This window comes from Palaemon carinicauda, chromosome 42 (assembly GCF_036898095.1).
Source record: "Palaemon carinicauda isolate YSFRI2023 chromosome 42, ASM3689809v2, whole genome shotgun sequence".
In the NCBI taxonomy this organism is placed as follows: domain Eukaryota; kingdom Metazoa; phylum Arthropoda; class Malacostraca; order Decapoda; family Palaemonidae; genus Palaemon; species Palaemon carinicauda.
This window is the reverse complement of record NC_090766.1, coordinates 13,946,591-13,974,416: the sequence shown is the minus strand read 5'-3', so window position 1 is coordinate 13,974,416 and position 27,826 is coordinate 13,946,591. Positions and strand designations below refer to the sequence as shown.

Here is a 27,826-nt window from a genome sequence, read left to right as displayed (position 1 = left end):
TTGACTGGATTTACTGATACGATCACAGAACTATAAACATACAAATCATCACTTTTATCATACAGGAGTAATATATTAAAAACATATGGCGCACAATCATACTTGCTGGATGAAATTATAATAAAAAAAAAAAAACTCACTAGTACCAGTTGCATTTCTTAAAAGTGCTTTGTCTTCAAGAGTTGAGTACCACTAAAGAACTGTACAATACCATGTCAAAATTGTATGAACAAAGTATTCCCAACTTGGTAATACATGATTTTCTTATATTAACTGTTACTTTTGCTGTCATTATTTCATCCAAACAGATTTAACTCTTTAAAAAAAGTTCATCCGCTGGCAAAATGCATTTATTTAAACATCTGCAATGTTTATCTTCTCAACAAGTATAGGAATTTATTTAATGCACTTTCAAATGAAGCAATATTGGCATACTATTGTTTACATAGCCATTTGAAACATTTATATTTAATGTTATCATTCAAAACAAATCACAAAGACAAAAGTACACAGATAGCATTTGAGGCAAGCAGCTAATGTCCTGAAAGAACAGTACAATTTTTAAAACACTCAGGAAACCAATAGGGGAATGATAGGTAGCTATTACTGGCATTATCAACTGCAAATTTAATTTTAACATCAATAAATCTTTCATAATGGGCAGTCTATCATCTTAGTACATTAGCATTTACATTTTTTTCACACCAACAATTATTTACTTTCTTGGCATGACGGTGTGTAGCAATTCTATTTAGGTAATGGAAAGAAAAATAGGGGCAATAAAAAAAAAAGGTTTATATAAAAATTCAAAACCACCTCAAACATTCTGTAATTTGCTGTCCATTGTACTTTGGTTGCAAGTTAAAGTATTTTAAAGTCTTAAAAATTACACTTTTGGGACTAATGATTACCTGAATGGATATACTGTACACATATTGAAATTCTTTTTTTCAAGGTGGCAGAGGAAGAAAAATTTACAAGACAATATATATATTCACATTAAAATTAAATATTTTAATATGTACTCTATAGGAACTTCAAAATGGAAGGATTTGTCCTACTGTTAAAGTCGTATAGTATTTATGGACATTGTTTTCCCGAATAATGCAAAGTTTGATTTCCTTTTGTACTGTCAATGCAAAGTATAATCAAATCCATTCAGTAACTTGACAAACACTATCACTGCAGAAAGAAAATAGAAATGGAACACAGCAAAGGACAAAATATGTGAGTTTCTAATGAAATAAAATTTTAATTTAAATTAACAGATGGATGTAATGGCAAAATAATAGATTTAGTGTTCAAAAATTTTCAGCAATATTCTGCTAAACAATAATAATCTATTCATGAATACTACTGTAACTTAACCACGTGAGATTGCCTTCTTGATAATGAAACAGCAGAACAGATATTTTTCTGAGGATACAATTTTCCTGAGTGTCATACCTGGTAACTATAATTCAAGTTATAATTAAATAATGCAGTCACTACTGTATAATACCAAGGTTTAGCATAAACAACAGCTTACATAAAGTTCACATAACTGGTTTAATCATTTTCCTTAGTCCATAAATCATTGACTCATCTTTCACAAATCAATAGGCTCGTAAATTATCTTACAAACATCGGTACAAATTCTGCATACGTAGCCTGTCAAAATTCTATAAAACTCTTAAAATATTTCTTTAATTAAATAGTTAATGGTTACCATTAGCATAAAGAAAGTTGGCCCACACATTTAAGCGTAATCAATTGCACAGTATTGTGAAATGGGAACCTTAGTTATTAATGCAATAAACTGGAAACAAATACTAATACTTTTTTCCTAAATTATTCCTATATGATGGAAGAGCAAAAGTTGGAGACTAGCAGAAATCAATGACATTTAGCTTACACACCAGAAACGGTACATCCACAAGTCTTTGGAAATTTCTTTATCTCTTCATAATATTTATCACAAACACTTTCACCCAGGACTAATCTTCTCTAAAAAAACATGCAACGGACTGGTAATTTACACAAAATCAAACCATAGCACATCAGTATTAACATATAAAATTTTCTTTAGAAATATAAAAAAAATCTACCATGACACTATTCTCCATATTATTGGCTCCCTTTTTCTTCACCTTATTTTACTATTTTTTTTTAAATTCCCCGCAAAATGGATTACAACATATATATATATAAATATATACAATCATGAAAATCAAAGATAAATGACATCACTGGTCCTTTGAGTAAACATTCATCACAATCATGCTATTCAGGAATCAAGGTACAATTAATAAGCACTTGACTACAGTAATCATGAGTTTTTCTGTATTTAATGTAATTTACGAGTGCAGAATGCCCTCAATTTCCTTCACATTCATACCTACCAATGTTTTTATTCTTTGTTACAAATACATGATTCTATTTACAAAATATAGAGAAGCAAGAAAATGGTGGCCCCTTATAAAGGAATGACCTAAAACAGCATTCTACCCCAAATGGTAGACGAGAAAATTATTACTGATGAGAATAAATTCCAATAGTGAAGCATTATTACATACAGTACGTCAAAGAAATTCACAGTTGAGGCAAAAGCAACCACACGCATTTGGTGGAAATTTCAAATACAAAATACTTTCCCATACAAGAGACTATTGCAGGTATGGTTAAATCAAAAGCTGTATTTCTTTATAACTCTCTACTATTCGTTGCCATGTTAGAAGTTACTGTTGACCAGCAGTTTAGATATGGTAATGATTCTGGAAAGTTTAAACTATATGAATGAACTAGAATGTGTGCATTAACATACTTTCTTTTTGATATTAAAGAAGAAAACTAACGTAACAAAATATAAATTCTCCAATAGTTCCCAACAGACTAACAACACTGCTGGATATTTGTAGCATATTATAATACACTATATATCACAAAATGAGTAATATTTTTAAACCTCTTTTAAATTCTTTTGAAAGTTGCATATTAATACATAATGGAGTCACACATTATACTCATTACAGTTTCACTGATAATGCTCAAAACATGGTCTCTCTATCTCCCTCTCTCCCACAACAAGCCAACAAATAAATGAAATGTATATGGATAGTTCATTTTAGTGAACAACATACCATTCAATATTCAAACTGTCGGAAGCTTTTTCCTTCTTATCCACCATGTAGCCTGACCTTTCCCGAAGGTGATAGCTGGGTGGTATTCATTACTGCGTAGTTATAGGTTACTGTTCTCCAGAGGGTAAAAGCACTGTAACCTTGAAGACTTAACTGAGCTTGATGTATACAAACTGGATAACAAAGTTTTTTTTTAAAAAAGCATATCAGAAGTACTTTCGGCACTCCACGTGACAGTTTCAGATTCGTCAGCAGGACGCAAATACTCCTCCTCAGCCCTCTCCGTTGGGACAGGAGGAGTGGGAGGAGTGGCTTGAACAGTAGGGGCTGTTCTAGACACACCCAATTCAAAAGAACTACCAATCTGGATCTTACTGGGGGTATAACTCGCCAAGCCACCTGTAAGAGAGAGGGCAGGTTGGTTACTACATCTAGAACTACACTAATATTAAAGCAAGCACATACTAAAGCAAGAGGCAATGTTTCTTAATGATTACCTTACTATGATGGCACTGACCCAACAAATCTAATCGTTAAACAATAGGTAGTTACACTAAATCACAAGCAACATTCTAATAAAATACTGTACTATGAATTGCCAGTACTGTATGTGCAATTCCTAGACTAAATCTCTCCAGAAATTATGACCAAAACCTCAACACTTACAATGCCACTGCCACTCCACTATATGTTGTGAAAAGCACTGCAGTAGCATTCTTGTCTTCATGATAAAACAAAGCATCTTATGAAGAAGGCAGCAAAGAAGCATGACACTTTAGATTGTAATATTTAGCAGTGAAGCTCGATGTTCAAAGATACTTTTAGTAAGCAGTAATTTAGATACACATTGTAGTTCACTCCCTGAGAGTGTGGTATTTTTAATGCTGCCTCATAAAAGCTTTATTTTGCTCAACATATGGATATCTTTTGTGGCCACATCTGTGTGTGGCAAATTCTTAGCTGTAAAATATGTTCAGCTCTGGGCCCATGCTTTTCAAGTCTTTTGAAGCTAAAGTAAAGAGCACTCTTTGACAAGCTGTAAAAGGCCAACATAAACTATACCTACAGATATTTAACAAGCATCCCTACAGTCTGGTGCTCTTGTAATAAGACTCTATGTCATCTGCAAGGAAGATATTCTAAAATGGAGATCATAGAAAAACTTAACACTGTACTGTACACCATAACAATCATATATAAAAAAAAAAAAAACATTAATAAGGAGTCAATTGGAAAATCTATACCCAAAAATTTTCATTAGAGATTAACCACACACACAACTTTTGTGTAAGACTTCCTCATATCAGCACCCCTTTTAAAGTTGTTCTCCTCAGGACCCTTCCATGGCACTCTTAATGATTCATGAAAACTGCCAAGAGAATGGCCTGTACTCGTATTTCTAACAAAAGTCAAGCCATCTTTATTGCTCGGAGCCTGAACATTCAATACATTGGTGGCATTTTTGCCTTTAAACTTTCTTGGAAGTACAGGTGGCTGTTGTTCTGTATTCACAGTTTCCATAACTTTCCTATGGGTAACGGGTGGTGTTGGTGCACTTTTTTTCCTCAATGGTGTACTTTCCTCTGGAGTTGCACTGCTGGAAGAAACTGTTAAATGGTTAGCTACATCAGATAATTGTGTTTTTCTTTCTGATTTTCGAGGTGCTACCATTAGTACTTGGTGCCTATCCTGACCATATCTATAGTCAGGGAATAATTCCTTAACACTCTTTGGTTCTTTAGTTTTTACTTTTCGAAGTTGTGGAATCTTTTCTAAACTTCCAGATTCTGCAAACTTGCTTATTAGCTCAGCATGGAGCCTATTTTCCTTTCCTACATGCTGCAAAAATTGTGTCTTAACAGCATGCTTCCTAGAATGTGGTTTTGCTAAAACATTTGAGTTCAGGACTACTTCAGTAGAAATTACTGGTAATTTGTTAGCAGATTTAGGTGGAGACTGACTTGATTCATTAAGGACCACTGTCCCCCTCTCTGGGTGTACAGTAGTAGATGGCTGACTATTTATCAGATTTTTCTGTTTCTCCACAGGTGATAATGGTGAAGCTTTTAAGTTTCTGTTAATTCTAAAAGTAGCTTTAATGGATGCATCACCTTCAATATTCTTGGCAGCTGAAACTGAAGACTCTTTTTGAGTCATGGACACTACGTCAGGAATTGGTTGATAAAATCCTACCACACTTTCTTTCTCTTTAGATTTCCTGGGAGATTTTATTTTAAGATTATCATTTTTGTCTCTTGACTGAGATACATCGTTCATTATGTTTGTAATAATTGGTTGTTCTTGCAATGTGTTAATGGTACTTGACTTTGTACTTAATACAGTCCCATTTTTACTTGGTACGAATGTGCGTGGTTTTGGTACAGGGTTAGGAACTGGGGTCTTTTTGGCAACTACCCGAGGCTTTATATCACCCATTGCAGGTCCTTTATCATCAACCTTAGTTATCTTATTTGCAGGGACTGCATCTCTACTTATCCCCTGAGCCTCACTACTTTCACCTGGTTTTATAGCAGGAGAGGAAAGTTGGTGTTGCCTTTTTGATGCCTTCCCAAATTTGACAGACCCTGTTTTGCTCATGCTATCCCTCGGACCTCGGACTAAATTAAGACTAGCCTCCTCTAATTCCGCATCAACTCTATCTGTGCTACTGCTGATGTGGTTAAAAGGTTTGGGATTGTAAATGGAAGACAAAAAGGCATGGGAGTTAAAGGTTGAGGTATCGGGAGAAACTATGCGCACTGGCATAGGAGGTGAAATGGGCATATTGGCCCTAGAGGTTTCAGAAGTTGTTCTTGAAGATGGTCCCACACGTATGGTGACTGTGGAAGTTCCAGTGACCACTGGACGCTGTGTTTTATTACTTCCACCCTCTGCATTAAAAATAATAAAGTTGAAAGTTGTTAGAAAAAAAATTGACGGAAAATCTGAAAAACACAAGAATTGGATGCAAAGTAAATAATAGCTGAAAAAGCCATGAAAATCTGTAAAAGAAAATCTTAAATATACTTGGGGAAAAAAAATTAAAATCTGATGCTTTATAATTGGCTTGTATCAGTTTTGCAAAATCATCAAAGATTACCCAAAAAAACAAAAATATACAGTATATACAAACAAAATCAATTTAATTTCCTTTGCTTCAAGAAACAAAAAACTTTTGCACATGGCAATTCACACATTAATAGTAGTTTTTCATCATCATCTAAAGGGATTTCATGGTTATCTGTATCTCTAATAGACCCGAAATTTATACATATGTGTTTATGTAAATTTTGTAAACATATTAAATACAAAAAGTAGCCACTAAATTTAGATTATTGACCAATGTGGACTGGATACTATAGTGTGTTGAAAAAATTTTAATAACTTGGTAACTACTGATATTAAAAAGCTAAAATTATTACACGAAGCTGTAAAAACTAGCATTAAAATTTTGGCACCCTTATCCTTGGACTATAAAGTAATGCCTTTTGATAAATTCAAAATTAATGACATTGGAAATTGTAGCAGGTTGAGAGTATAAAACCTAGATTTCTTGCCCTTGAACTATGAAGTAATGTCCTTTTAATAAATTCAAAATAAAGTAGCGAAACTGAAAATTGTAGCAAATCAAGTATAAAAATCCAGATTATTGGATGTTTTAGAAAAAGTTTGCCATGGGTTAAAATTAAGCCTAAGAATATTATCAAATAATTAGTTTACTAAAGTAGTCTTAAAATAAAAACCCTACTTACCAATAATAATAATAATAAAAACTAAGAATTAGAGTAATTGTAATTCTAAAATATAGGAATTTTTCTTCCCGGTGAAACTTACCAATGGGTATCTTAAATATGATGAGAATGGGCTGTTTCTCCTCCTTTTCTGTGAAACATTCCACTTTCTTTTCAACCTTCACGTCAGCCATTTCTGAACTGTTTGACATTAGTATTATAAACTGCTGTAAACAAATACAAACCAATCAGATGAGAAGATTAACTGTGATATGTAAGGTCTTCCTAGAAGGTTAGGGTTCTTATATTATCCAACAGCGGGTAAATTATTATAAGCCATAGATGATCATACTACAAATTCATCTCTACAGCATAATTTATGAGTAGCTAACTTAGTAATTGAAAAATCCAAAGTAAATGACCAAAAGGCACCGACGGACAGGAAAGGGCGTACGTACGTCTTTCGTGTAAGGATTCACGGTCTTGAAGAAAGTTCAGTGCAAGGTCTAGAGAACACACACAGGTTCGATGCACTAAATAATTAACACCAAGGGGTCAAATAGATTATCGTTGAGCACCAAAAGCGTTCGCATGAGAAGCCTAAATTTACTTGACTTCACGAAGAATATGTGCACACAATACTTTTCTCTAAAAACTGGTGATTACACAAAATATGTTGCTTCTACTTATAACTGCCTGCCACACTTATTCCAGCACAACCTTGCCCCTCCCCCCAGCCACCCACAATCGGGCCAATCGCCTTCATTATCTTTTTCCAACAATGTCTCCCTTCCTTATTTACTGCCAATTTCCCTTTGTTTCAGATCTCCTAATTCCCCTATGCAAGGCAATGTATGGGTGAATTACACTCTACATTCAAGAGAAGATCAAATAAACCCCTTTACAAGGCATCATTTAATCTTTGGTACCTTCCATGTAATGTATAAACTTCCACATTAAGAGAGACCACATTAACGGGTATTTAATTTATACTGTCCACAAAACCTACAACAAAAATTTCCTTTTTTTATTTAAGGTAATGTTAAAACATCTGATTATTTACAAATATTACTCAGCTCGTGATACTATTCGTTACCTAATTACTTGAAGCCTCGCTTTTCATTTACTCTTATCATCACACTCAACATTATTCCCAAACATCTCTCTCTCTCTCTCTCTCTCTCTCTCTCTCTCTCTCTCTCTCTCTCTCAACCACTATTATTAGTGATAGTAATTAACCTACGCTCGAATTCTGCTCCCCCTTTAGCATAAATCAAGCCTTTTCATTTATTACTCTCATTTGCGTATTATTCCTCATTTGCTAATAAGCAGAGATAAATTTGTTGAGAGAGAGAGAGAGAGAGAGAGAGAGAGAGAGAGAGAGAGAGAGAGACCTCTTCATGGGGAATATATTTCCACCATTTACCATGCTCATTCTACTTTGTAAGTTTGTTTTATATTTAACAATGCACTTAATATCTCTGGCAGGTTGCATAACACGGTAAGTATCCTAATGTTTTCCCTTTATAAATATAAATGTATTAAAAAATACAAGCCATCACCATAACGCCACCCTCAAACCCTCTCCGGCTCCCACTTCTCGACCAAAAAAAACCGCAAGGCGGAACAATACTTCCGCCCCGTGGAAAAGTCGACAATAGGCCATTTTACTCCCACATTCACGAAGGACAAACCTTTTAACTTCGACGCAGACGTCAGAGAAAATTACTCGTGTCGGAAAAGCCCATAATAACGCCAACACTAAGCATATAATACGAACTACTGCAAAATTGTTATTACAAAATTATGAAGAGCGACAGAATATATAATAAAGTAATGTCAATAAATTATAGCTACCCAGGATAAGGCTAAACTAAGAACAATCACGGCTTGTGTGCAGTCTTGGAATATTGCAACTGGCCAATAATTAAAAAAAGGAAAGATCATTGCAATAAGTTAAAATTTAAATATAAAAAGGTCCATCTTACACACATGCACAATTACGTTATGTGTATAATTACTATGTGGGGTAAAATTTAGCAATCAAACGGGCCGAGTTCCGGTTCTGAACTTCAAAGAATCGTAATGTGGAAGAATCAGCTAACTGCTGACATTGTTACACCAGAAATAACCGGGCGAGGCACAAATGCAGATCACTTTATGGAAGAATAATTATTTAATTTCCATTCAGCCAATTGTTAATTTGGGTTAAAACTTTCCAAAGGTTAACTCCACGTTGGAATTAATCCACAACCGATGGAAACTAGATGTTGTAAAGAAGCGAATAAGCGTGTACAGTGGTTGCAAGCATGACAATGAATGAATGGTTACGCAGAGGTGTGTGACAAGCTGATTAATAGTATTTCAGCCACAGAGCTCCGTCACTGGGGAGGGGCTTCGGAGTAAGAAAGCCTTTTGCTTTGAAGCAAGCATTTTTGACTTGCACCATAGATTCTTTGTTAATTTTGAAGAAATATTTTTAAAAGGAGGTTTCATTTACACCATCCAGTCCCTTCTACGCGTGATAGGAGCAGATCGAGGATTATATATATATATATATATATATATATATATATATATATATATATATATATATAATATATATAGATAGATAGAGATAGATATGATATAGATATGTGTATATATATTTTTTTGCGATTTTTCCCTAGTAAAAATGTGATTAAATTTAATCATTTGAGTATTTACTTTTCAATTTCAACCCTACTTTCTTTAGTTGGTTCATTTCCCTAACTATATGTGGAAAATGTATTTTGTGGAGCTCATGAAGCTGTTTCTTGCATAGTGCCTGTTCAATATAAAAAAAAAAAACTGATATCTATACTCTTTGTCATTACAACGACCATAAAAAAAACTATTACTATAGATACCTTACATATAAAAAAGCGAACTGTTCTTGTAGACATTGCATATTGTATTAAAAATAACACTTAATAAATAACGAAAAACTTTCACCACATCGTCGTAGTGAAACCTTTTCGTCATTTATAAGTTTTATTTTCAATACAATATGCAATCTTATTATCATAGTTTCGGCGTGATTAACCTTTGATATAAAGATGCCAGTAAACTCAAAATCAATATTGTCGTAGTGTAAATCACAAGGAATGACGATAGGAAAAAAAGTGCCAGTATTTACACAAAAGCCTCGAACAATAATTTTATTGTCAAAAGAACAAATGCTTCATAATCCATCACAAAAATATCTGTTAAAATACTGTTTTCGTACAACGTGAGCAAGGTCTTGCAATCAGGTCGCATTGCGTAAAAGGCACCGAGCAGAACGGAAATAATTTTCTCTGAAATGTCTTATCAACATTTATAATTCGAAGGCCAACTATAATAAGTACGTCTCGGCGAACTGCTTGACATGTTTCGCTTATGGAAACGCTCTATTTAAATAAGAATCTCTCTCTCTCTCTCTCTCTCTCTCTCTCTCTCTCTCTCTCTCTCTCTCTCTCTCTCTCTCTCTCTCTCTCTCTCTCTCTCTCTCTCTCTCTCTCTCTCAAATGACTCCTACCTCAACCGAAATAAACACTTCAAATATTCCTCTATGTTTGTGCACAATATGTACATAATGTATATTATGTACTGTATACTGTACGAGAAAATTGCAGTAATAAATACGAGGGTGTCATGGCCTAATAGTGCAGGTCAGGTCACGCGGTAAAGAACAGGAAGCTATGTTAATTGTAAGCAAATAAATTACAGGTTACTTGTCTTTATGAGACTGCATGTTATCTAAGTTTATATTTTCTTTGCAAAAACAAAGGAAAAAGTAAAAAGTTCATGTATATATTATTTGCAGGAATGAATACTTGAAATGCTCCAGGTGGATGGCGTAAGGGATTGAAATGGATGCGTCCAGGAAAGGAATCAGCGTGGGATAATGGTGACTGGCGATCTAATGTGGGTTCAACGAGCTACCAAGAAGTTATCGTGGTAATGTATGACGGGGTTCATTTTATGGAAGCTTCCAGAAGGAAGGGCTCATAAGTGACTTCAACAACGTATAGGGTGGAATGTGGTTTTGAATCAATGTGTATTTGTTTGTATGTATACACATACATATATACACATTATATATGTGTATGTATATATATATATATATATATATATATATATATATATATATATATATATATATATATATATATATAGATATCTATATATAGAGATAGAGATAGAGATAGAGATAGATATAGATATATATATATATAAAATTATATATATATATATATATAAACTTTCTGATCAAAAGGTACTCCTAGATCAGTTATAATATTTCATCATCGGATATCCATGTAATTACGAGAGTTTAACGGCCCAAATAACTTTTAATATCTTGATTACGAAAAAAATAAATTAATATTTTTAACACTAAAAATATTACGTAAATGTGGAACAGTAATAATAACCCAATTACATGACTGGAATAACGCCCTGTATTGTGGGATGGACAATTTATTACCAACAGTTTTTTCTTTATTAATAGCTAGCATCCGTCACAATATTAAAAAATTATTATCAGATTCAACAAAATGTCATAAAATTAAATAATAAGCGAGTCAGTTATAGGTTTATTATATAGGAATAAAAGTTGTGGATCATAAGTAGGGCTTAGATATTAGATCTCATTGCGGAAAATAATTGCTATGGAGACCTGATTGATAATTAAAAATTATACATTATGGAAAAGACCCTTTCTGGAGAATTAATTAGAAAATATAGATTATGGAAAAGAACCTCCCTGGAGAATTAATTAGAAAATATAGATTATGGAAAAGAACCTTTAAGGAGACTTGATTGATAAAATGAAAGTACTAAATATATATTCTAAATTTACAATCTTTATCATGGACTGGTCTTGCACGCAGTTGCAAGATTCCCCCTAGTTTTTTTTTATGGATTTCTAAAGAATGACAACTAAATTTTAAAGCTTCATGACTTGATACACGATATATAAAAGCATTTCCCAAATCACATAAAGAGTTTGTCCTTAAAAGATCAACTGAAAATAACCGAGAAACTAGAATGTATTAAAAGATAAAGCTTATTTCTAACAATATAAATCTTGACAAATACTTATACTTAATTAGAAATATCATTTTTCAATATAAGTTTATGTGGAATAAAGTCTATCAATGTCATACTACTTTCTGTTTACATTTTCATTCGTGTTATCTTTTCAAATCCATGATGAAACTTTTTCCAAAGATCTGGTGGTAGTCATAATATATTGGATAAATTAATTTTTGTAATAACGGGCGTGTCTTCCTGTTTTAAATATATATATATATATATATATATATATATATATATATATATATATATATATATATATATATATATATATATATGTGTGTGTGTGTGTGTGTGTGTGTAATTTTCACTGAAGGCGATAAGTAGCCTTAGTGGTGTCAATGTGTTTCCTGCATTAATCTTCAAATTTCCTCAGTTTCTTTACAGCACTGTTTCGACAAAACTGTCTTTATCAAGTGATTGTTAATTTACTTAAGTTTACAATTCCTTTTAAACATGAGCTTCTACAAATATTACGCTCGATTTTGTCAAGATTATGTTTTAAAGAAATTAAACATTCTAAAGATTAAAAAATAAATGTGAAAATTTTCACCGTTTCATTCTTTTGACCTACATCAAACAAACTTGTATTAATCCCCTTCCATCCCCCCCCCCCCCCCCTTCAATAAACTGCAAACATGCCCTCTTCAAATTGGTCAAACAACGGAATGGTCAGAAGTTCACCCATCTGGCGGGTCTTTCGAGAATCTGAGATCATCAAATTGACGTGAGATACTTTACTTTCCGAGAATTTTTTTTTGTACCTAACTTTATATTCGCTATCCAGCTGCTAAGATAATTTCAAAATGACATAATTAGCGTTACTGTTAAAAGCTGGATGCATGGTCAGAGTGTTTTCTATACGAAACATTACACAAATTTGTTTAAAAAACAAAAAACGATGGCTGTGATTTTTCTATACCCAATTAAAAAAATAAAACAATTCTACAATATACATTTATAATTCAATTACACTGTTCTAAGAAACATTATATATGTATAAGAACAACACTAGCTTCAATAATGTTTTCTTAAAATCCAAAATAAAATAGTAACCATCACTACTATCTTTTAATATCACCCAAAAATAGCTTTTTTTCTACGTCAATATCCGTTTTTATATCAGTTACGACCTAAAGCAGCTAGGTTCTCCAAGTTGCCCAGTAATCAGTATGGTTTATTCATGTTCCATATGTTGAAAAAAAAATGAGAAAAAAAAAAAAAAACACCTAGGAAACAGTTACGTGATTTTCCACAAGATATACTGCCAAAATGTCCGAGTCATGGGCCCTAGAGGGTAAAATGTACCTGGGGCAATTACGGTACTACTTGATGAACATGTGCTTAGTTGGAAGGCGATTGTACAATGTTGCCCTCATAACCAAATCTTAATATGGAAGTGTTAGTAATTATAATTATGTATAATCAGAATGTATACAAATTTATATATTACCAACTCATCTATAAATGCATTTTCGTAGTATCAAAATCTTATGAATCTGGGAAAAGTAGGATTTTCATTCTTAGTTCAGGTTTAAGTGCCCAATATAGACCCAGAAGGCGTTATTCTATCCATGAATTACCTTGCACAGATGCAACAATTCTACACGAAATTCTTACGAAATAAAAAAAAATCATCTATGTTTTAACTGCTCCCCAAGAAGGCTTCAACCTAAAAAATATTGCGATTTTAAATAACAAAAAACTATTAATCGTTTGTTTAAATATAACTATATTTCTTTAATTTCCTTCTTCAAAAGTTTATTCGCATATGGGGCTTTTCCAACCTAAACTATCAAATGGGAAGGGGGAGTAGTAACCTAAAAGATGTTAAACTATAAATAGTTATACACAAGCACATCATTGTTCAGAAGAAATACGATTGTCCAAGATCTATGAAAGATTTTAAAGAACTGTGAAGGTCTTATCGTTATATAAAAAAAACACATCTTATGAAAACTTAAGCCTTGTTTTGAGTTAAGAATATAACAAACTTCAATAAATTCGTAGCTATGTTTACCACTGTAAATACTAAACATGAAAAACAGATCAAAGTTCGTTCTTCCACACCAGTCCAATGATCAAATTAAACTCGAGCAACACAGTGTAGTAATAAAACCAACGAACGTAGAATCAGAAGAGGAAAACTCCGAAACATTACGCAGATGGCAAATTTTCTAGTCCGATCACAGCAAGCAAAAGCACCACTGGCACCACCTACCGCACTTCGACAACAACTGGCTTCAGCGCGGACGTGGAGTTTCAAATTCCCACACGCGTTCCAGCCATCTGTCCTCACCTTCCTCCTCCTCCCGACGCCATGTGCCACATTTTCCCATTAATCAAAAAATACCAACCAACGTTGATTCCTCTAAAACATCGTATGAGATGATTATTCTATTTCATCGCAGATTCAAGGCCCTTCTTTTCTAGTCTGAACTAGCAATATCAAGGTAAAATCATCTTTGCTTGTCTCTGTCTTTGCAATATCAAAGGTAATCGCTTAGTATAGACTTTACCAATGGTTGCATTTGTGAATCAGATATATATATATATATATATATATATATATATATATATATATATATATATATATATATATATATATATATATATGTATGTATGTGTGTGTGTCACTGTTATAAGCCACTGTCCTGTCATTTCCATTGAACTGTTCCATTTTAATTAAGACGACTATACCCTTTGCATAAGAAAATCACTCAACAAAATTAACTTCACATCTCATACACAAAATTCAAATGAAAAAAAAAATTGTTAGATATAAGTTTTGTTGTTGAAAGCTCACACTGAACACTTCCTTAATGACGAAAGATCATGTATTCTCAAATTGCTACCACTGGCTTTCCCTTTTACTAGAACATAAAAATTCATTCACCGCTCACCTTGTGGGACCACTTTATTTAGAACAAAACTTTACCTTCCACTTCCGGAGTGACGTCAAAACCTACTCGAATAACCAAGAAAGATTCATGTCAAAAATAACCTCAGGTCATTCTCTTTCCAACAAACCCCCTTAGAAGGTCAAGCTAATTTACTTCAGTGGCCACGAGCGGACATGGGAAATACTTGGTATAGTATGTGTATGTGAGTACTGTACTATGTTCATGTGTGAATCGGTTTCCCCTGACTGTACGTATATGTTGCTGCGCATATTTGAGTACGCCTCAGTTGTATAAGCTGATGTGTGTGAGTCCGATTCACTTGTTCATGTGTATCAGTAACAATGACTACTTTATGTGTGTTACTGTTCATATCTGAACTGCACTTGCCCATAAGTGTATCTGTTCACTACTTGCCAGTACAAAAATATGAATAAAACACTAATTTAAGAGGCTCAAATATTAATGTTTTGGAAAACCAAATTAAAGGGTATTTAAATAGTATAAAGTAGCAAACGATTTGAATATATTATACAGGTTAAATAATTGGAAACTAAATCGGTTGCCAAAGTCCATATCCAACACAATGGCAGGCAACGTAGAGTTGTTTACTTGTTACTCCAGCAAAATTAACTAACTTATATTCTACAGACCTTGGGTGCCACTATAATCTACCCACAATTCTTGTTTGGTGTAAAATAGTGAAATCAAAACCTCAGTAAACCAAGACTTTAATGGAGATATACAAGGACCCACAACTCTTCAACTGTGAGAAAAGGGACGAACGAAACCTAATACTCTTTTCCAGACCCTTTAAATAATATAGAAACCTACAATGACTTAGGATCCTCTATAATAAACGGTTAAGACACTGAGTAATCATGATTCATCTGCCTAATGGTAGTGGAGAGAATCTTGCAGGGATGAAACGCGCTAATCATGATCCATCTGCTAATATTAATGGAGAATCCTGCCGGGGTAAAACGATCTAATCATCGTTATTACAACCAAAACTGCCATCCGGTTCACATCACAATTGGAGACTCATTACCTGAAAACGACAGACTTCATTGTCACTCCGGACAGTGAGAGCCAAGGGCTTCAAGGTCTCGTCGGGTCAAAATTTGCTACCGGCGGAATTTTCTGCGGACTAATAGCGAGGTCGCGATTCCAATAACTCCACGTTTTCGCGCACTGTCGGTGATATTACTTTGAGGTCTTTGTCCTTCATCAGAAGGAACTTTCTGTTGGCCTCATTACACTTAACGTGACGTTAGGATTCGTGACTAGCGTGATGTCATTCTATTCTGTTACGCACATTGACTTCCTCCAAGCACCATTTGCTATTATACTCCTATATAGTTTCATTCTCTTATTCAAATCGACATTAGGCGAATAATGATAAAATTAAGGTTGCAATTTGGTGTCCCACTTATATTTCAACAAAATGTTTTGTGAATTATTAATGGAACTCAAATCTCTCTGTCTGATTATTTTCCCACCCAAGGGTTTAATATGGGAATTATTTTCACTAAAAGTAATCCTCACAAACAATAAGCATATTAAGTAGAGAACGAGAGGAAAGATTAATTTTCCATTAAGTGGTGTCTCAATGATACTTCTTGTAATATTTAGCTATTTTTTCATAATACTAGAGAAATTTTCGCTGAATCGATAACAGGTGAACAGTGCATCACGGAACCTTTAGAACATTTGAATTAAGTCTTTCTTAATTTTTCATGAGAGAGAGAGAGAGAGAGAGAGAGAGAGAGAGAGAGAGAGAGAGAGAGAGAGAGAGAGAGAGAGAGAGAGAGAGAGAGAGAGTTGTAGCAGTCTTGATTGCATATCTTTAAAGAGATTCCTGAACCATAACGGATGGGTTTCTTGCCTCCTCACGTCTGATAAACAGATGTAACAAAAAGCTGGTAAATAAGCAGACGAAGAAAGGAAGTTGCTTATTTGGATTCATCTATTCTCATAATCTATTACAAACACTTTTAGTCTTCAAATAAAGCAATAGAAACGAACTGGTTGATACTTATATAATCTACCTCGAATTAAGATTGGATCTACTGAATGTGGACTATCTGAGTCACTGGGGGAGGGGGGATTTTCAGCGTTGAAATGCCTGGAGGGTGGTGGGGGAGGAGGGGAAAACCATGGGGTTCAGACCGAGACATAAAATATGGAAGAGGCTGGCCTGCAAGAGGAAAGAAAAGAAACTGGAACAAAAATGAAATAAAAAGACTGAAAAGTGCACTTACCAGACTATTCGCTTAACCTAATATATAAGTAACCACTTGCAAAGAAATGTCGAAAATTGTGATGACAACGTGGCATTTCAAAATTTGCAATGCATGTTTTGCTGTGTTCTGCAAAATCAAGTGATACTGGCGTAGAATGAAACAACATTACCCACATAAGCACGCCACACGGGAAAGTGCATAGAATATTATAGTGAAGGAATTTTCAAGCGATATAACCCCAGTGTAGTCAAGTTTTAGGAAGAGTAATCTATAAAATTTTACCCATACAGAATGGGGCCTGGGTAACCGTCCAATAACAGGAATCCCCAGCATATGCCTTATAAAATCAAAGTTGAAAAGAGGATTGACATCCACATGGAAGAAAGGAAGAGTACACGGAGGTAAAATTAAAGGGTAAAAATTGGTTGCAGCTATTGGCCTTAGGGACGGTGCAATGCTCCTTAATAATATACTGTATATATTGCACCGCATGGGGACCACTGACGATACTAACCCCCTAGGAGTATCGACAGGTGTTGCCGGATAAATAACAAAAATGTCTCTATTTTTTCAGTGTCAAAGGACTCTCATGACTTTAAATACACTTGGAGCCATATGTCTCGTGCTGCAGAACGTAATACATATTTACAACAGATCCATCACTGTTACGAAAGTCATTTCTTGCACTGGTACTCCATCTGCTCCAAGGGAAGAAAAAATGGCTTACTTATTCCACCTTCTAAGAACGGAATAGACCACCAATTGCGCTCATAAGGGGAGATCCAATACTACAATTCGATAAATTAATTGGGAAATCGTCAAAAGCCTCTTGATGATCAGAAAAAGAAATAGTGTAATCCATACCATTAACCATTCATCAATTAAGCTCCTAACCAAATACAACAATCTTTCCAGGTAATAGTTGCTGTAAACGATTTCCCGGCTGTCTTAGAAAACAAAAATAGTTTAATAATAATGATGCATATCAATCAAAATCTTTTTCATAAGTAGGACGTCAGCAGCGTCACTTGTTTTTCTAATCCTACCAATCACCTGTATAAAATTCAAGCTGCATCAACACTAATTCTGAATCACTTGTAGAGTACCTAGAATTAAAATCAATTTAATTGTATATTGAACATAATTTTCCTTCATAATTTTGTCAAGTCACCATTTAATGTCAAATGTGACTACAATATCACAGTAGTCCTAACCTGAATCCTATGTATAACTCCTCTTGGCTATAGTTACACTAAATATCTTCCTTAAAAAGATATCACTCGAACCATTAATTTGAGTTTACTTGAAGTCTTCGCTGCATTACTACCTTTTCATTATATAATGTTCATTTTTCTTCAGTAGTTTAATCTTGCATCTCAATCTAGTCAGCCATTCTATCTCTTATATCCTTATTTCTAAGTACTATAACTCGCAACAAATACTTATCTATGGTTGGGGTCTTACCTACTACATACAGTACTGTAGTAGTGCCGATAATAAAATCACTATACAAAAACCAATACTGTATTATTGACTGTATCTCTCATTAATTAAATAAACAGAAGTTTGAAATAGGCAATTTTTTACTCCACATCGATAAAACTAATAAAACATACGATAAATTTCTCGTCTAAGGTCTTCTATCTATTTCAGCATCCATCTGTTTGCCAGCTATGCTATCTAATGTCAAATGAATTCGTGAAATATGAGATAAAGGTCCTTCATTCTATTTTATATTTCAGACTAAGAAGAGTATAATTCTTTTCCATTTCCTAGACTTTACTCCAAACCAGAATAGACACCTACTCCAACATCGATTCAAACATTCTGGATGAATCTCGGCTCAAATTCGGTGTCCAAATTGTTTGTTAGAAACAGCACAAACTAATATCACCGGGACAGGTGGCGAGTCCAATTTTAATTATTCTTGATTTGAAAAGCCCATTACAAACAATAAACCGGCTACCAGTTACATTTGCATGATAATAATAGAATTGGAAGTATGAGTTTGGGCCCTGAGGCCTGGGAGGCCATTCAGCACCGATGTACAAATGTGGGGAAACCCTGTATTTGCGTTATGGAGTTATGATGATAGACTACTCTGTGGTAGGGGTGTAGAAAGTGACTAAAAGGACAGCTCCTCCCTTCCTAGCAGTCTTGCTTTTTAGCAAAAGGCTAAGCCCACTGTCAATAACTGTGTTAACTGCTGCCTTGCAGTTGAACTATTTAGTCAAAAGTTAGACCCACCAATAACTGTGGTTAATGACTGCCGGGGTATGCGATCATAAGAAATGGATGAGTACCACCACGGGGTGTTACTACTGCGGCCAAAGAAGTTAGTGACAGAATGTGATATCAGAGCAGGTACTTGGAATGTCGGTACTCTATAACAGAAAGAGTGAGGAAGACAGTGGATGTGATGGAGAGGGAGAGGGAGATAGCAAATATGATGGAGAGGAAGATACTGTATACATCCCGTGTATGCAAGAGGCAAGATGGAAAGAAAGAGTTACTATAGAAATAGGAAATGGCTATAAGCTATTATAGCAGGTCACGAGAGGTAATAACTGGAAGGAAAAACTGGTAAAGAGAATAAACGATAGTCATAAAGATTCCAATACAATAGAACATAGAGTAAATAGAATTTCAGCATATGAACCTCAGATGGGTTGTCAAGAACAAGAAAAAAATTATTTTGATGATTTTGAGGCAGCTATTAGAATAGCGAAAGCTAATTATAGGAACAGACATGAATGAGAGTGAGGAAGAGAAGAGATGTATACGAGTAGGTACATGGAGGCTATGGGTTTGTAATTGGTAATGAAGATGGTGAGTACATATTAGAGATAGCTCAGTTTTGAAATGACATGTATGAGCAACTGGTTTCAAAAGTTGGATATGCACCTGATATCCTATGGAAACTGAGGAGCGGAAAGCCAAATATATTATATCCTGGTTAGAGTAGTTAACAAAAACAACGTGATGAACTGTAATGTAATTTTGGGGGAAGTATGTGCTAAACAAAATTGACTGGTAGTGATGAATTTTAAAACGAGGTACAAAATCCAAGAGAGGGAATTAGACTTAAGGTTTGGGACCTTAAAAGAGAAAATGGTGAGAATTTAGGAGAATTGTGAGGGAGACGACTGGGAAGGTTGAACTTGGAGAGTGAACAGAATAACGGATACGAAAACATCTGAAAGAAATGTGTGTAAGGGAAATTCGGGAACTAAAGGGGAGGACGAGTGGATATGTTGTGTCGAAAGGATAAATGTGGTGGTAGGACAGAGATTCAAGAGTCAGTTAAAAGGAAATTGCAGTCACTTAAGGACTGGAAAATAAGGTATGCTTAGGGGTCAGAGGAGAGGTACAAAAAAAAAAAGGGAAAAAGATTGGAGGAGGAAAATAGGTATAGATATTTGATGAAAGACTAGGAACAAGGGATGGAGACAAGGATATCGAAGAGCGGTAGAACAATCAAATGAAAGAATGGGAACGAAGGATGGAGACGAGGATATCTAGGAAGATTTCAAAACTGAGGAAAAGTCATGACAGGATTTGGGGTAACTGCAAGTTAATAACGATAAATATGGAAACATATTGCATAGGGATGAAGACATTAAGAGATGGAGAGAATATTTTGAACAACTATTGAATACTGAAAACGAGAAAGAAAGAGGGGCTGGAGGAAAAAACAAAAAAGTGGAGGGGCCAATGATGGAGATATGGCTTACAAAAGTGAAGTGAACATTGAGTAAAATGGTAAAGCACTAGGTTCACCGAGTTTCAAATTGAAATGATTAAGATACTAGCTACAGAGGGGAAAAATGGATGCTGGACTTATCAAAAGTGATGTGGGAAGAGGAAATAATGCCTAAAGACTGGGAGGACAGTCAAATAATATCTATACTCGAAGATGCCATGTAATGTGGTAACTACAGAGGTATTAAACTATTGCAACATGGCTTGAAAGCTTTTGAGAGGGTACTAGATGAGAGATTGTAAAGATTGAAAAACAATATTATAGATTCATGAGGGGAAGAGGGACTGTGGATGCCATCTTTATAGTATGGCTGGTCATGGATGTGTTAAGTGAAGAGATCAGAAACGAAGAGTTGCTATATGCATATGATTTGCTGATTACCGCTGAAAATGAGGAAGACTTACAAAGAAGGGTTGTAGAATGGCAGGAGTATTTGGAGAGGGGTGGCTTGAGGGTAAATGTGGATAAGAATGAGGTTATGGTGAGCACTAAGGAAGTTTGGGACAGGATAAACATACATGAAAATAAATAAGAGCCTCGGTTGTAAAACAGATGGAACAATTTACATATTTGGGATCAGCTATAACTCTGGAGGGAGGATGTGAGGCTGACGTTGAGAATATAATAAAAGCATCCTGGGGACAGTGGAGAGAGGTAGCAGGGATGGTATGTAATAAGAAAATGTTAATAAAGCTATAAGTCAAAATATATAGTACAGTAATAAGCCCAAAGTTAATGTATGGATCAGAAATGTGGGATATAAGACAAAAAGAGGAAGCAAAGCCTCAAAGAACAGAAATGGGAATGCTAAGATAGATTATGAAAATATCACTGCCTAAAAAATTGGAAAATGATGAAATATGAAGGGAAGTCATAGCAAAGATTACACAGGTGATACGAGCATCACGACCGAGATGGTGTGGACACATGTTCAGGATGGATGGTTAAGAGGGCGTGAGAAGGACTTGTCAAGAACCTGTTAAAAGAAAGAAGATCGAGAGGGAGGCAGAAAATTAAATGACGAGAAGGTGAAGGATTATGGGGAGAGAGAAGTTTTGGTGGCAAGGGGATGCCTTTGATAAATGGCATTGGAGAGAGCACATCAGGCAACTGACCCTAATTCAGGGATAATGGTGGGAAATATTAAGAGTTGAAAGTTCATAGGCAGGACAAGAAGATGGGAAATGAAATAAGAAAGGAGGGATGGCTAAAATTAAGTGCAATTAAGGGCAAAAAGGACATTGTATAACCTTTGAATAATACCTATGTAAACCATTTGAGGTGCGCTGGCAGCACTAACCACTAAGGATTGATGATAGTATAACGTGCTTGAAAGAGGTATGAATTAATTGCAATCTCCCGAATAACTTTATTTATCGAAAAACACAGGTATTTATATGAATCCAATGGGCCACTTAAGTATGACAATTGCATGTGTTCATTGAATAGTTTTTGTCCTTAGGTCGATTATTGCTTGTAGCTTGAAAGCAGTTACAATTAGAGAATACCTAAGGTTGACACTGGCATAAAAATTTACAATAAATTATAATGGTAATTAAAATTAGTCAAAATTAGTTGTTACATTCAACAGGTTTAGTCGTTCAAATCATTGTCGCTGGCGGATACTATGCACGTTGCACAGAATTAAGAGATTATTTTTTTCATTATGGACGCTGCTTGTTGCATGTGTATTGCATGGCTCACCCTCTGAAGCACCCATTCACAAGAAAGAGGGTAACCTGCCATAGAGAGTTGTACTATTGATAGGTCATCTTGCGGGAAATATGTAAGTTTTAAGAGGTCAATGGTGATCCAATACTTTCTTCCACAAATGTTGAGGAAAGCCTTCGGAGCGTGACAAATGACAAAGATTGGGCCCGTGTATGGGGGCTAAGAGGTAGCTTGCAAGTATCGGTGTGCATGAAGATCAGTGTTCCCATGTGTAGGTCTTTTTGCGATGTGCTGCTTTGCTGGGACCTAGTAAGTCTGACAGCAGGAGGCAAGTTGTCCCATAACGTAACTTAGGCAGTGGAGATGATCGGAGGATGTGGCAGACTGAAAAAAATTCCACAGGGACGACCAATAGGTCACCATATACCATTTCAGTTTCAGGAGGAGCCAAGGCAATTTACAGAAACCGGCTGGAGTCGTTGCAACAAGGCTTATAAAAGCCACTTTAGGGGTACTATGGAAACATTATATCATTTAGTTGCTGCAGGGTTGTAAGCGGTAGTCTGCTGTAGGGTGATGTCCCAATGATGTTCACAACTGAGAGGTGCAAGTGGTATCCCTGTTGTAAGTGATAAGCTATGGGATGCCGAATCTTACTATCCATACTCCAGAAAGTTAGGCAGCTGTTGCACTCTTGCATGGGGGTGGCTTCAAGACAAAACGAGGAGTGATCAATGACTGTGAAAAGATTACGCCGTCCTTGTGACATGGGACGGGGTCAACCTGAATGTAAATGTGGGCAAAATGACGATCAGAAGGCTGGTTGTTTGTGTCACTCCGGGGTCACCAATATAACATGCCTGAAAGAGGTATGAATCAATTGCGAGCTCCAAAAGAACTTACTTTATATAACAAAAGCAGATTTTTATATGACGCGCCATCGGGCAACACAAGTATGACAATTGTTGTGTACATTCATCAGCTTTTATTATTAGGGTTGAGTGTTGTTTGTAGCTTCTAAGCCGTTAAAAGTTAGAGGAACCTAAGATTGACATAGGCAAAAATTGACATACAATAATGGTAATGAAAATAGAGACAGTATTAGTGTGTGCTACATCTAACAGGTTTCGTCGTTCAAGTTGATTGGAGTACGACAGCGGTTAGTATGCGCACTACAGGGAATAAACAGAGAGAGGATTCTTTATTTGTAATTACGTTGCTTATTGCATAGGCATTGCAATATAATTATCATACTAGCTAGGCTACAATCCTAGTTGGAAAAGCAGGATGCTGTAAGCCCAAGGGCTCCAACAAGGAAAACAGCCAGTGAGGAAAGGAAATAAGGCAAAAGACAGAATAGTGTGCCAAAGTGTACCCTCAAGCAAGAGAATTCTAGCCCAGGACAGTGCAAGAATATGGTAGAGGCTATGGCACTACACAAGATTAGAGAACAATGGTTTGAATTTGGAGTGTCGTCCTAGCAGAGCTTCTTATCATAGTTAAAGTCTCTTCTAACCTTAACAAGTGGAAAGTAGACACTGAACAATTACAGCACAGTAGTTAAACCCCGAGCGAAGAACGTATCGGTTATCTTAATGTTGTCAGGTGTATAATGAAAGAGGAGAGTGTGTAAAGAATAGCCCAAACTATTCAGTGTATGTATAAGTAGAGTAAAAATTAATCGTAACCAGAGGGATCCAATAAAATACTATCTGGCCAATAGAATATATGCCAATGTCAAGTTAATAAGTCCTTTTAACGATGAGAAAAGTTGAAGTAATATTTTCGATCAATATAGTTAAGACAAATAATCCAATAAATCTGTCGATCATATGATTTTGTCTCAATTACTACAAACGAAAATAATAGTACACCCTATCTTTATCGGGCGTTATTGCTTTAACCTCCGTTTTCTGTATAAACACACAAAATAGAAAACAAAACTGAAAGCGGTAACTGAGCAAAAGACCGATGAGCAGACTACAGAAAACGATCCACGATCTATACTGAAGAAAACGATTTCCCACTTGAATAATGGACCCGGGACTAATATAAATTTTAATATGAAAAAAAAACCGGTAACCCTATTTGAAAAACATACTAATTTTAACGGATAAATCAGCATACTTAAGGACAATCATATAATTGGGATGTATGGAATTGCCAAGCAATGGGGCTGGGGAGGCTATTCACACTAAGTTGAACAGTCATACTCAGCTATGTAAAACATTCTTTGAAATATACTCGGAAAATGGTTGCCAAAGCATTTGAGGAGACATTCCGCATAATTTTTACATTTCAAGTATTACTAATCTAACGTTGATGAAAATACATAAAGATCTCGAGTCATTATTATAGTAGAATAATAATCAATAATTGTAATTCCTAGCCTTATTCCCATGTAAAAAATCATCTAAAAGTATAATGGGTAGCTTAATAACAACAGTAGTGGTCAGCGATTCACCCCTCCTAGTGATTGCAAACTAAGCCGGGGAAGGAAAAAAAAAAACGATGAATTGACGAGCTAAGAACATTTCAGGGTACAGAATGGCATAGAAAAGCCATAAACAGACGGGGTAGAAGGACATGTCTGGGGCGTTTGTCCTGCAGTGAACTCGTCATGGCTGATGATAATTACTTTCGGCTGTTACTACATTGCTAGCATGACTACGTCACCGTAAAAAAAAAAAAAAAAAAAAAAAACAAGAGTAAAAATGTAAAAAGTCAATGCACGATTCAAACGACGTCTACTTGCATCTACAAAAATATGTATTTATTAAAAGCTCGTTACGATAAAATTTAACACATCTGTACAGTTGACATAAGTACCATTTCCTGGATGTGACGTTTTGTTTTGGTGGCAGACTGAGTAAAGAAACGTAACAAAATATAAAACTAATAATACCTACCTCTCCCCCATCATTTTAGGCACTGCATGTCCTAATTTTTGGCACAAGGGAAGAATGATTTCACAGTCAGTTTTCTGTACGAGGATTTCCAATGTAAAATCTGAGCATCGAAACAAAAATACTAAATAAAACTTACACGAAAGAATGTAGCGTTTTTATAATATGTACAATAACAGACTACATGGGTTAAACTTACCTTCATCTCAACAGTGTTTAGAAACCCTTATTAGTATATTAAACTTCACCCACCGTTTTCCCTGGCACCAAACTGACAATTCAAAATAATGATGATAAAAAATACCATTGACAATGGATGCCTTATTTCAAAATAAAAAATCAACCTTGTTGAAGGAGGAAGGAAATATCCGATAAAATCCAATAATCATACGTTCTCTGCCAGCAAGAAGGGCTTCCCCTCTTTCTACTTACCATGAGTAGCACTCGAAGTGTCAGAAGAGCTAGTGAGGTCAGAGGACAAGGCTGTAAATGGTAGGTTCTCCTCTATCAAAGAGGCTTCGCTCGGGTATTCGTAGGTCTGGGCAGCGTTGTCGAAGGAGATCGTTAACTGGAACGGAGAGAAAATCGAAGTTAGAATAGCTTTAACTAGACTATTTAAATAGAAAATTAACAATATGCATGAGTTTACTCTCATTGAAGCATGGTTAGGAATAAATGAAATATAGGAACATTAGAAACTATAACAAATATCAAATTTATATTTCTTGCAAACGGAAATACACATAATCGTATTAACGACCTTCCCTCCAGAAGCAAATTCATCCATTAAATGCTGTAAACTGGATGAAACCAGTGTGTAGTAAAACTTCAACAAAATTAGTCGTCACATACACCTACACAGTAGGACCATCGGGAGTATGTAAAATTTCCTTGGTTGTGTGTGGATGTATGTATACAATATACATACACATACATTATATACATGCACACACACACACACACACACACACACACACACACATATATATATATATATATATATATATATATATATATATATATATATATATATATATATATATATATATATATATATATATATATATATATATATATATATATATATATATATATATATACACACACACATATACTGATATGCACATGCACACACACACACATATACTGATATGCACATGCACACAAAACTTCAACCTAAGGGCTGGTTTGAGTGCAAGGGTCCGTGCCTTGCAGTGAGCCAAAACTGAGACTATAAACACCGCCATTGCATGTACTTAACATTGCACTAAAGTGATAGTCCCTTTAATCTATAATCTTCCCTTGCCATGGAAGAATTAATTTGTGTTATCTAAAATAACGGTTAATTTGCATACAGCGAAAGAGAGGTAAAATAAAATAACACGAGTTCGTACAAACATGGTAACATGGTGGATTATCAGTTGAGTTTCCCACCCTAAGAAGTAAAGAAAACGTATATGATTTCCTATAAAGAAAACGTTAATGTTACCGTTCTAGAGCAATCAGGGTATACTTTTGTTATTTCTAACGTATCAAGAATGTGATTCAAGGGAAATAGTTTCTTCTACATTAAATATTCACACCAAAAATATACTTATTGGATTGCCATAATCTACAATTATAAGGGAAAATTATCAACATTAAAAATGTCATTAATTAGTAAATATATGTACTGTATACTCACAATTAAATCCCCCGATACATCACTAAATATTTACTAACTCAAGCTAATACTAGGACATAAATTACAATACACCCGTATGAAAAAAAAAGAAAAATTTTTAACTTAAAAACACAAACAAACTAGTTAAACATGAAACGGTAACCAATGCAAAACTTACGACGATTCCACCTTTAATAGAAAAAAAAATATAATCAAACGCAACTGAGCTTTATATTCTAGAGATAGTAGTAGCATGCCCTCAAAATAACATAATCTAAGTAAAACCATTAATGAGAAGGCAGGCGTAACAATTTAAAGATGCGTCAGCTACCATCAGATATCGAAGCAAGTTTTCTACTAGTTATCATATCGCAGGAAATTTAGGCCTACGCGAAATGACTTGAGTTAATCCTCACTTGACATTATACTAATTTCAGTAATTACCTTTCTAGTATTCACATTTTTTTTTCATTTAAGAATATAAAATATTTTCCCTTACGATTTACCTTAATTATTTTTTATATAGGAAGTTCTTAGGTAGTGACAAAAATTTGGTACAATTCATGAATTAAAACGATGCCATAATACTTCATTTTCCCATGAGGAAACATCACGAGAGAGAGAGAGAGAGAGAGAGAGAGAGAGAGAGAGAGAGAGAGAGAGAGAGAGAGAGAGAGAGAGAGAGAGAGAGAGAGAGTTTTCACCTTTTCCAAGATACAGCTAATAT

The 27,826-nt window shown here is 34.9% G+C and overlaps 2 protein-coding genes and 1 long non-coding RNA gene across 3 annotated transcripts in view; 1 reads left to right on the top strand and 2 right to left on the bottom strand.

Annotated features, from left to right (window-relative positions):
- Positions 1 to 10,891, top strand: part of LOC137632775 (uncharacterized) — a 115,681-nt gene extending 104,790 nt beyond the window's left edge. Inside the window, exon 3 of the long non-coding RNA XR_011042120.1 lies at positions 10,677 to 10,891. This is a non-coding gene — a long non-coding RNA (uncharacterized lncRNA). The remainder of the gene's footprint in view (positions 1 to 10,676) is intronic.
- Positions 324 to 14,158, bottom strand: LOC137632774 (uncharacterized). Its single transcript, XM_068364858.1, has 3 exons — positions 14,112 to 14,158; positions 6,954 to 7,077; positions 324 to 3,518 (listed from the first exon to the last, which is right to left on the bottom strand). Exons 2-3 carry the CDS (start codon positions 7,060 to 7,062, stop codon positions 3,313 to 3,315), a joined length of 315 nt encoding a protein of 104 aa, XP_068220959.1. The 5' UTR covers positions 7,063 to 7,077; positions 14,112 to 14,158; the 3' UTR covers positions 324 to 3,312.
- LOC137632772 (uncharacterized) lies at positions 4,252 to 26,000 on the bottom strand. The gene is made up of 2 exons (XM_068364856.1): positions 25,869 to 26,000; positions 4,252 to 6,010 (listed from the first exon to the last, which is right to left on the bottom strand). Exon 2 carries the CDS (start codon positions 5,901 to 5,903, stop codon positions 4,377 to 4,379), a length of 1,527 nt encoding a protein of 508 aa, XP_068220957.1. The 5' UTR covers positions 5,904 to 6,010; positions 25,869 to 26,000; the 3' UTR covers positions 4,252 to 4,376.
- Positions 26,001 to 27,826: the final 1,826 nt, after the last annotated feature.

What these genes read in the sequence shown, in the direction of transcription:
- LOC137632772 (XM_068364856.1), bottom strand. Translation starts at nt 5,903, where the DNA reads ATGCCCATTTCACCTCCTATGCCAGTGCGCATAGTTTCTCCCGATACC.
- LOC137632774 (XM_068364858.1), bottom strand. Translation starts at nt 7,062, where the DNA reads ATGTCAAACAGTTCAGAAATGGCTGACGTGAAGGTTGAAAAGAAAGTG. An exon ending in CATATTTAAGATACCCATTG is followed by an intron (nt 3,519 to 6,953) that starts GTAAGTTTCACC and finishes TCTCTCTTACAG; the next exon opens with GTGGCTTGGCGAGTTATACC.